An 11,624-nucleotide genomic window follows, 5' to 3' on the forward strand; every position below is an offset into this window, starting at 1 on the left:
GTTGAATTTAGCACCTCCACAAGGGAGACTTTTTCAGTTTGAGTTCTTCAGTCCTATGGTGGTCCATTCAAGAATTAGAATATTTATAGAACTACCAGTTGGCCGCGGGTGGTGCTGAGGGCCGCGGGTGGCGCTGTGGGTAAAATCTCAGTGCCTAGGACTTGCCGATCGTATGGTCGGCGGTTCGATTCCCCACAGCGGGGTGAGCTCCCGTTGCTCGGTCCCAGCTCCTGCCCACCTAGCAGTTCGAAAGTACCCTTAAGTGCAAGTAGATAAATAGGTACCGCTTTATAGCGGGAAGGTAAACAGCGTTTCCGTGTGCTGCACTGGTGCAGGCTCGCCAGAGCAGCTTCGCCACGCTGGCCACGTGACCCGGAAGTGTCTTCGGACAGCGCCGGCTCCCGGCCTCTAGAGTGAGATTAGCGCACAACCGTAGAGTCGGTCACGACTGGCCCGTACGGGCAGGGGTACCTTTACCTTTACCTTTACCAGTTGGCCAATCTTTGGCCACGGAGCCAACAGAGGCAACCTCATCTAAAGACACGTTTCAATGTCTACAGTCTCCACAATGTACCGTATTTTTTACCCCATAGGGCGCACCTTCCCATAGGGCGCACCTAGTTTTTTTGCGGGGGAAATAAATATTTTTTTTTATTTCCCCCAAACGCAGGGCTGGGGCGGGGGAAGCCCGGGAAGTCGCGCCAGTCTCCCTAGGGTTCCGGAGAGCTGCGCGTAGCCCGGGCGCGCTCTTCAGCGCGCCCCAGGCTTCAGAATGCAGGCAGCTCTGCGCAACCCTTGGGAGATCGGCGCGAAGTTGCACCGGTCTCCCAAGGGTTGTGCAGAGCTTCCTGAAGCCTGGAGAGCGAGAGGCGTCTGTGCGCACGGACCGCTCTCGCTCTCAAGGCTTCAGCGAAAGCCTGCATTTGCCCCATAGGACACACATTTCCCCTTCATTTTTGGAGGGGGAAAAGTGCGTCCTATAGGGCGAAAAATACGGTATATTAAACGAAACAAACAGATCCTGTTATAATTGAAGCTGATGCATCACATGTCATGAAGAATAGTCAGTCAGAATTATGATGAGATGAGTTTGTGATAAGAATTTATTCCTAAAACAGCTCTTAATGGTTTGTGCCCAGGTGATTCTATAACACCTTAAAGAAAAACAGAACCAAGAGAGATATAGAAGCTCAGTATCCGGTTGGAACCCAGTTTATTAAAGCAGCTATTGGATTTGGGAGCCGCCCAAAACCAGGTGTTCAGAGAATTGCCAGTTAAGAGAACTGCCCTAAGGCACATTTACACAAAGCTCTTATGGGGTTTTGCAGACACAATACATCATTAAGTCATAGCATTCATGCATGCATCAAGAGAAGTCACAGGCCAAGGGGTTCAAACTGTCTTGCTTCACTGCCTTATCTTCTTTCCTTCATTATCTTGCGTACCCAGTACTCTGGAGTCTCTGGAATCATGCTTCATCCACCTATCGTCCATCTTCATTGACAATCAGTCCTCCAAAACATCCTTAACTATTCTTACCGTTTCCTACAATTTGGGGAATCTCAATGAAGGTAGAGCATGTAGCCTAAACATCCTGCTTTGTTGTGCCCTCAAGCTATTCAAACAATCCTTCAGAGATAGACAGGCAAGGAATTTAGTAGTTCAGAGGTTCTCATAAGGCATCATAAGGATACAGAAATAGAAAAAACAAACCATTCATTTATACATAGATTATATAGAGAAAATAAATGCAATTATCATAAATAAATAATTATAATGAGTTGCTAATATATATCAAGTTGGTAATGTGCACACCACTTAAAATGCCAATATAAGAGTTCAATTGAAAGTGAATTGCCTTAAAGGAGTGACACATAGCTGGAATGATGATCAACCACATGACTTTCAGGCTTCAATTGCCTGTAACTATGAAGATTCAACCAGTCTTCCACAGATCATCCATCGTGCCTACACACCCTTACCAGGCATCTAGACATGCACCTGCACTTCCTGTCATGATAGAAGGAGAGGAAGAGTACAAAACAGAAATAATTCTAGACTCCAGGGTGTGAAGAAAGCTCAGTACTGCTCCAGGGGTACTGCTTCAGCTCTTGCCTTTATTGTTGCTCCCCCCCCCCCCGCCGATTCTGTATTCAAATAGAATTGACTGTGCTGGCCACTAACTTTGGCTCTGCTTTTCATTAGTTCTATTTCCACCTATGTTTGGTGTAGCATTCGTGTGCACTCCCCCACCTGCTTTCCAAGTCCGGCAAGACCCGGCTGAGAGAGGGGGGTGCGCAGAAGCTCTTTTTCAGAACAGGAAATAAACAAAAACAGTAGTTGCTGCCACCACTTCCTTATCTTAGAACAGCCCAGAAAAGTAACCTAAGGAAGGAGATTACTCTTCAGTGTTACCGGTCTGCCCCACCCTGTGACACTTTACCGTGACACAGACAGAAATCCAACCGGTGTGGTAGGCAACTAAGTGGTCAGGTGCTGGTTTAGCTTCCCTAGCAGAAGGCACAAAAGACAGAAACAGGAAAAAGTCATTTTTTGAGAATTTATCAAAAAACAAGATTATTCAATCATAAAAGTTTGCACATCACTTACAAGTTTCAAACAGAAAATAAAAACATTGTATAATATCACTTGCTACAAAACATATTCACAATGAGAACGAAAAGAAGAAATAGAAAGGTTCATAACACTCTTGGCTGATTCCGCATCCCCGAGCATCAGGGCAAGCCCTCTTTGAATGACAAAAGTTCCACATAGTAGAATAGAAGAGGTGAGGCAGGCTGTGAATTGCAAGTGGGCTCCCTAAGGTTTTATCCCCTTTGAACCCACATGGATTCAAAACTCAAAAGCCAATCAGTTCTTTAGATTAATTAGCAATTCATCAATGGTTAGATAGGGGAACAATAACTCAAACTAGTTAGGAGAATTGGCAGCAGAATGCTGTTTATCCCAAGACCTTGAAAATTAAAGCATTCCCACAGACAACCAGATTCTTTGAGTTGTAAATAAACAAGATAACCAATTCACACTGAATCCACGTCCGGGACAGCCAGGTGTCAAGAACCATAAATCAACTAGAAATTCCCTTTTCTACAGATGGAGAAGATAATTTATTCACACTCTTAAGGACAGAAAGTCTGCAATTAAAGAAACAGATACACTTTACCAGGATCCTACAGCATTTGGCTCTCCCACAATGCTCTTCTTTAGCATGAGCCAAAGTTTTAACTTGCTAAGATTTCCCAACATCACTACAGTTGGCCTCTCTACCATACCAGTTCCAGTGGGCACCAGCTTCAAACCACTGACTGTGTCCTGAAACAGGCATAGACAATGTCTTGTACTCAATAGGTTTTTGGACTAAAAATCCCATCTACCTGGTCTGTGGTCAGTTATGATGGGGTTGGGGGGGTCTAACAACTTCTAGAGGATTCACTTTGGGTACCCCTGTTCTGCTGGAAGACATTCCTATGATCAAACACCCCCATTTCCCCTGGCTCTGGGCAAATTTCTTGTTTCTCACAGCCTATTCAGGTGCCCCTTGAGATCCTTAAATGATGGAAAGAAAGAAAAAGTTAATTTCAGACATGAAAAACATGTCCTCAGCAATTCCACATGGAAAGCTCCTTGTTGAATTGGTGACTACTTCCCTCTTTAATTATCCAAAGTACTCTAATTAACGAGCTACTTTCCAACACTACAGTGCAGTTTACTGTGGACTCCAGGAAAACTAATAGCATAGTTTTTGAATAATGGTATAAAAATGCCCTCCAGAAATCTAGGACTGGTTTAGGAATTAAGACTATTAGACAATAATGTGTCAGTCTGATTTCTGACCCTATATATTTCCATCCTGAGCTTTTTGAGATAAAAATAAGAAATCTGCATCTAGAGAAAACATTTCTGCCCACAATGCTGTTATTGTTCCTCTTGCTTCTGGTACTGCTTCCTCACATGGCAAGCAAAGCGCACATCATTAAGTGCATGGTTGATGATCCACACCCTCCGCTTCATGAGTACCACCAGTCAGGAGACCGAATCATTGGAGCTATCGCTTCCCACACTTTCATCATCTCCAGTGCAATCAGCTTCATTGAAAAACCCCCATCACCTTTGCCCGAAGAGCTTGCGTAAGGGCTTAACTATAATATTTTAAAGCTATTATCCGTTATCAGTCTTAATTTTCATTCCATGAATTATTTGTTTTGAAAGGTAATAAACTATCCAAAGAAACAACTGGTTTTTTTAAAAAAGAGGGAAAGCTATGCCCAGTCATTTGTATCAAACATCACATCCTGAAGATCTTAAATTATACTGTTTATTTTGGAACACCCTGCTCTGAATTGCTACTTTACTGATATACAATAATAAAGCATATGTTTTGATGAACAGTGGTAATATTTGGTTGTTGTTGTTTTAAACTTTGTATGGGCCACAAAAAGGTAAGGTTACCTCAAGAAAGTTGTTAGATGAATATGAATAATGAGATGATATATAGAATATATTATTTTTATAACATTTGCAATACTTTTTACAACATGTGATGGTTCCTTATGATTCCGAATACAACTTACCTTCTAGTGCTGCACCTAAGAATTATCAGCACATCCTGGCCTTGGCATTTGCGGTAAAAGAGATCAATGAAAACCCTCAGCTCTTACACAATGTCACCTTGGGCTTCCACATCTATGACAGCTATTTCACTGACAAGTGGACCTACCATGCTACAATGCTACTCATATATACCCTGGGAGGTTTTGTTCCAAATTACAACTGTGATGTCCAAACTAACCTGATTGGAGTCATTGGGGGACTGGACCCCCCAACCTCACTTCAAGTGGCAACACTGGTGGATATTTACAAGATTCCACAGGTATGATGGGTCTCTTTTGTGTGTGTGTTTGTTTCTTTTTTGAGAAAAAAAAAGTGCCAGTACTTACCATGAGGTTGTTATAGAAAATGCCACAATGTTATCATGCAGAGAGAGAAAGGTTCACCTATGTACCATTGAGTATCCCCAGAAAAAAAAGCACTGGTTCTATTTGTAATTATACGGTTTTAGTACTTTTTCACAATTCATTTTTTTGGGGTTTTTTTGGTATACACAGAGTAATATAAATTCATGGTCATTCCATCCTATAAATGTCAAATCTCAGCTGTGAAATAAAACCTCTGCGCGTGTTCTTAAATTAGTAAAAGAAAAATCCCAAGTTTTTATTTATGCTACTGAAAAGTTGGCTGACTCAGCCACAGGAACCTCTGCTGAAAGGAAAAGCTACCAACATTGCAAGTTTACTGAAAATATTATTGACAAAATGTGGGTGTATTTTGTCTTTGAACTTTCTGTCTATAGGTGGTATTCGACACTTCTCCTACCCATATTAAACCATTGAAGTTAATGCACATGTGTAACTGACATTCATTCATTTCAAAAGGTCTACTTTGATTAGGACTATCTGTCTCTGGCTTCCTAGCCTCCTAGCTTACACACAAACAGAACTCAGCTTTGTCCTGGTCATTTCTAACTAACTGCCAATGAGTTGAGAGAAGGGCACCCACCCATTTGTTATCAGACACAGAGACACTTCGTTAAGGACCCATACTTGAGGGCTGTTATCAAGAAGCCTGTCTGGTTATTTAACCATTTGAATCCTTCCTTAGATTTAAACATTTGCTGGTTCTAGCTGTTAAGAACCTTCTAAGGGTCTTATGTATGTAGGCATACAACCTACTTCCTCCTCCAAATTCACAAGAATACAATCCCATTCTTTCCTCTCCACTCTTTTCTTTAGCTCATTTATGGCCCTGCTCCAGTGATGAATGACAAAACGCCAGGCATCCCATTCTACCAGATGGTGCCCAGAGAAAACAGTCAGTTTGCAGGGATTCTTTCTTTGCTTCTGCATTTCAGGTGGACTTGGATTGGACTCCTAACTATGGATAATGACAATGGAGAAAGATTTGTGCAAAGTGTGGTTCCGCCTTTTTCTCAGAGTGGTATCTGCTTTGCCTTCATAGAAAGAAGCCCAACATTGACCGTTGTCACTGATATTAATGACATGTTTAACAAGGGGGGTAAAATACATGATAAAATCATAGACAGTAAAGCCCATGTAGTGGTGGCATATGGAGAATCTTATGGGATTGTGTTCTTGAGATGGTTTCCATATCTGTCAGGACAAGAACATATAAAGAATAAGTCAAAAGGTATAGTGTGGATAATATCAGCCCAGATGGACCTCACTTCAATGGTGTATCAGAAGACTTGGGATACAGAAATAATCCATGGATCTCTCTCATTTACAATTCATGCCAATGATCTACCAGGATTTCAAGAATTTGTTAGAAGCAGAAACCCATCCAGTGCCACAGGAGATGGTTTTATCAAGGACTTCTGGCAACAGGCCTTTGGCTGTGTATTCCCAAATACAGATGCAGTCAAGGTGGATGGAGACATTTGCACTGGGGAGGAAAAGCTGGAGAGTCTGCCTGCATCTTTTTTTGAAATGAGCATGACCTCCCACAGCTACAGTATCTATAATGCTGTCTATGTTATGGCCCATGCTTTACATGCTATGTCCTCATCTAGTCTCAAGCACAGTGTAATGAAGAACAGAGGCATGCAGAAATGTCAGGGCCAATGCCTTTGGCAGGTAATGAATATTAGAGACATGGGAAAAGTCATTCGGTGTATATTTTAATGCATACAAATCCACACTTCCCTAACTAATACAGGAAGTTAAATGCAGCTTTCCTCTGAAATCTGAAATTCTTCTGATTTTACAATGTTGTTCTCCAATCAAATATTGTGAACAAAAAAGGAACATATATTTGGGGGAATGTGAGCCCCAAAATATGGATTTTAATGAAAATAGCATTCATAATATGTTCTATTTGGGAAACCTTGCAAAAATGGAATCTATTTCACTTTTATCACCGTACAAAGAAGCTCAAGTTGCAGAATTTTCCAATTCTTGCTCTTTCCCTATCAATTCAGCTCCACCAGTTTATGAAAGGCGTCTCATTTAACAACAGTGCAGGGGGAAAAGTTTCCTTTGACCAGAATGGGGAGTTAGCAGCTGGTTTTGATATCATGAACTGGATTTTCCCCGCAAACCAATCCTTTCATAGAGTGAAAGTTGGGAGGCTTGATCCCAAAGCTCCTCCAGACCAAGCGTTCAAAATCAATGAGGATGCTATAAGATGGCACAGGGAATTTAACCAGGTAGAGACAATTTTGGATAATTCTCTAATGCCCGTATTAAATGCTGGATTTTGTGACTGTTGTGTAACTTTTGAGAATTGATCTAGATTTTAAGGGTTCCAAGCTCCTTATCATCAAGATTATCATTAACCCCTTTCACTTACACTTTAGGCACAGCCTCTATCTGTGTGCAGTGAGAGTTGTTACCCTGGTTCTTGCAAGAAAGTGAAGGAGGGCGAGGCATTTTGCTGCTATGATTGCATTCCATGCCCAGAAGGAAAGATTTCAGAACACAAAGGTAAAAAATGTTATATACAGCATTATCAGACAGATGTAGCTCAGCTTCCTTTTAATAATTGGACATGGAGACTTGGGTTTCTTTTTGATCAGCAGAATATCAGCTGAAGAAACACTTTTCCATGCCTTTCAAAACCAGACATTTCTCTCTGTCAACAGAGTTGACCTTAATTTCCTTAAATAGATTGCCATGGCTTTCATTTGTGCACCAGTGGATAATTTCTACTGCAACATTCAAAAACATATGGTTGTAATGTCTTAATGTCTTCTTAAATCAGACATTTAAGCATTGTAATATACTTGAGCTTACCCTTGAATATTGTTGTAGGTTTGGAGGTGATGGTGCATTGAAAGATTCCATTGCTAACTGGGCAGTGGTAAGATAATGTCCTTAGTGTGTCACTTAAGCACCTTCATAAGGATCTCTTTAATTAGGTAATGGCTGTGGCTGGGCATTATGACCCCCATCCTAAAATAATGATCTGGGTTACAAGAGCTTCAACTAAGTGATGGTTCCTTCTGGACAAATGGATGGGCCTTCCCCCACCCCACCCCACCTGGCAGGTAGATAGAGAATCATAGCCTTGTGGTATGTGAGAGCTGAGCTGGAAACACGCAGAAGGCTGAGAAGGCTGAATCTCACCATCTTAGGACTGTGGTGACAAGTACCTTTGCTTTTAATGCCCCTCCACACCAAACCCACAACAAAATTCAAGGCTAAGCTCATTACAATACTCAAATGTCTGATTTACAAAGGCATTAAAAGATTACAGCCATACGTTTATTGCATGAGGCTGTAATTTCTAGTTACACAAAGATTCTATCCTTTTTTCAGATGCAACTGATTGTTATAAATGCCCAGATGAAAAATATCCAAACGAAAGACAAGACCAATGTATTCCGAAGGATGTTAGCTTCTTGTCTTATGAAGAACCTTTGGGCCTCTGTTTAGCCTCTTTCGCTCTTTCATCTTCTATGATCACAGCTCTAGTGCTAGCAACGTTTATAAAACACCACAATACTCCCATTGTCAAAGCCAACAACCGGGATCTCACCTATACTCTCCTCATCTCACTCCTGCTTTGCTTCCTTTGTGCATTTCTGTTTATTGGAGAACCCCATCTGGTGATGTGTCTCTTCCGACAAAATGCTTTTGGCATCATCTTCTCATTGGCTGTTTCTTGTGTGCTGGCAAAAACCATCACGGTAGTTCTGGCTTTCATGGCCACCAAACCTGGATCCAAAATGAGGAAGTGGGTGGGAAAGAGTCTGGCCTGCTGCATTGTTCTTTCGTGCTCCCTCCTCCAAGCACTTCTTTGTACTGTTTGGCTTGCAACCTCTTCCCCATTCCCAGATGTTGACATGCACTCCTTCACTTCAGAAATTGTATTAGAATGTAATGAGGGGTCTGTGATTATGTTCTACTGTGTACTTGGCTACCTGGGATTCCTGGCATTTGTCAGTTTCACTGTGGCTTTCCTAGCCAGAAAGTTACCTGGCAGTTTCAATGAAGCCAAGTTCATCACTTTCAGCATGTTTGTCTTTTGCAGTGTTTGGTTATCATTTATTCCTTCCTACCTGAGCACAAAGGGAAAATACATGGTGGCAGTGGAGATCTTCTCTATTTTAACTTCCAGTGCTGGACTGCTGGGTTGCATCTTTTCCCCAAAATGTTACATAATTGTCTTGAGACCTGAGCTGAACAACAAGGAACAGCTGATAAGGAGAAAATCTCAAAGAATGTAATTGTCCATTTTGTTGTTGTTTTTTATTTTCTCCACATTGTTGCAAATTTTAAGGTGAAGACTGAATCAAACGTTCCCTAGGAAACCCACAAATTACATTTCCTTTCACAATAGTACAGTATAATATTATTCTCATGTGATTGCTATTGAATACTGGAAGCAATTCTTGTTTCCCTGTGGAAGTTTCCATATCAGCAAGTGACAAGTGGGGTTCCACAGGTTTCCGTTCTGTCCCCATTGATGTTAATCGTTTTTATAAACGACTTGTCTGTGGGAATTCAAGGGATGGTCATCAAATTTGCAGATGACACCAAACATTGAGGGCTAGCTCATAAGGATTCAAGATGGCCTCAACAGATGGGAGAACTGGATCCACACTTACAAACTGAATTTCAGTTGGGATGAATGTAACACTTTGGAAGAACTAGATGCACTGAAAGGACTCAATCCAATGGATTCAAGTTACAAGAAATGACTTTCTGATTAAACGTCAGGAAGAACTTCCTGACAATAAGAGTTGTTTGGAATTGACTCCCTTCTGAGGTTATGGACTTTCCTTTATTGGAGGTTTTTAAGCAGAGGTTGGATGTCCATCTGCCATGGATGCCTTAGCTGAAATGTCTGCATTTTATGGGATTGGATTAGATGACCTTTTGGGTCCTTCTAACTCTACAAATCTATGATTCTATGAAATATGTGAAATAATACATTATGGCAAGAGAAGGAGAAATCTCAGGGGAATTGTTGAAGGAACCACCTCTGAAAGGGAGACTTTTTCAATATGAGTTTCTCAATGCTATGGTAGCCAAAGCAAGAATATGTTTAGAACTAAAAGATGGACAATCCAAGGGCACAGAGGCAACAGAGGCAACCTCATCTAATGACACCTTTCAATGTCCACCAATGCATATTAAATGAAACAAACAGCCCCTGCTATAATTCAAGCTAATGCATCATAGAAATATCATGAATGATAGTGAGTCAGAATGATGATGAGATGAGTTTGTGATGAGAATGTACCCCTAAATCACCAGTTAATGGTTCATTTCCAGGTGAGGAAATAACATCTTAAATAAAAACACAACCAAGAGAGATATAGACGCTCCGCATCCCCTAGGGACCCTGTTTATTAGAGGAGCTATTGAAATAGGGCAGCCTCCCTAAACCAGTTGTTCAGAGAACTGCCAGTTAAGGGAACTGCCCTCAAGTTACATTTAAATGAAGCTTTAATGAGGGTTTTCAAGCACGATAAGTCATTAGGTCATATTATATATGCATGCATAAAGAGGGGTCACCGGTCAAGGGGTTTAAACTGTTTTGCTTCACTTCTTTCCTTCGTTATTCTGTGAACCCAGGTACTCTGGATTCTCAGGAATCATGCTTCACCCAGCTATCGTCCATCTTCCTTGACTATCAGTTCTCCAAAACATCCTTAACTATTCTTACAGTTTCCTACAATTTGAAGAATCTCAATGAAGCTTGCAGCCTAAACATCCTGATTTTTTATGCCCTCATGCAAACAATCCTTCAGAGATAGATAGGCAAGGAATTTTGTACTTCAGAGTTTCGCATAAGGAACCATAAAGATACAGAAAAAGAAGAATCAAACCATTCATTTATATATAGCTTCTATAGACAAAATAAATGCAATTGTCATAAGACACATAATTATAATGAGCGGCTAAATTTTTTTTATATATCTAGTTGGAAATGTGAAAATCAGCTAAAATTATTTCCATCTTTGAAGGCTCAAGTCTAATGTGTAAATATCATAGAGCAGCCTGCATATGTCACTCTCTAACTGTAACTCTAAATGTTTTAATTTATATAATCTGTTTCAGCATGCTATGATTTCTAGTTGTGGTTGCTAACATACTGGTGAATTATCCTTTTGATAATAAGAAGTGAAGTTAAACACCAACTCAAAATTTGTTATTCCCTGTGGAATAACTGAAGAAAATATATTTGTCACCTCTGAAAAGAGGCCCCCCCCTACCTGGATTAGAAGGGACATTTGGGCTTGCATTAACCCACAGTACAAAATGTGATGGACAGAACAATCCAAACCCAAGTTCCAGTAGGATGAGAAAGTTTGGATTTAGTGAATCTTGGACTTTCCGGACCCAGGGGGACTGTGTAATTCTTTCACCCTGTGTAATTCTGTGTAATTCTTTCACCCTGGCAGAGCCAGGACTCAGCTGGCATAACTTAAACTGGCATAAATCCAAAATGGGTGTGTTTGGGGAAGTGGTGGTGGGGAGGACAAGGAGAGACTTGCATCTATTTCAAACTCCATTTAACTCAGTCTTATCATCTAGAACCCAATCCTCAAAATCAAGGCCCACACCCATCTTATATCT

General features: G+C 41.0%; 1 protein-coding gene across 1 annotated transcript; it reads left to right on the forward strand.

Annotated features, from left to right (window-relative positions):
* The first annotated feature begins 4,002 nt into the window (after positions 1–4,002).
* LOC128398851 (vomeronasal type-2 receptor 26-like) lies at positions 4,003–9,265 on the forward strand. The gene is made up of 6 exons (XM_053360111.1): positions 4,003–4,148; positions 4,600–4,891; positions 5,811–6,461; positions 7,016–7,243; positions 7,394–7,520; positions 8,355–9,265. The coding sequence occupies exons 1-6, from the start codon at positions 4,003–4,005 to the stop codon at positions 9,263–9,265; spliced, it is 2,355 nt and encodes a 784-aa protein (XP_053216086.1).
* Positions 9,266–11,624: the final 2,359 nt, after the last annotated feature.

This window comes from Podarcis raffonei, chromosome 13 (assembly GCF_027172205.1).
Source record: "Podarcis raffonei isolate rPodRaf1 chromosome 13, rPodRaf1.pri, whole genome shotgun sequence".
Classification (NCBI taxonomy): Eukaryota; Metazoa; Chordata; class Lepidosauria; order Squamata; family Lacertidae; genus Podarcis; species Podarcis raffonei.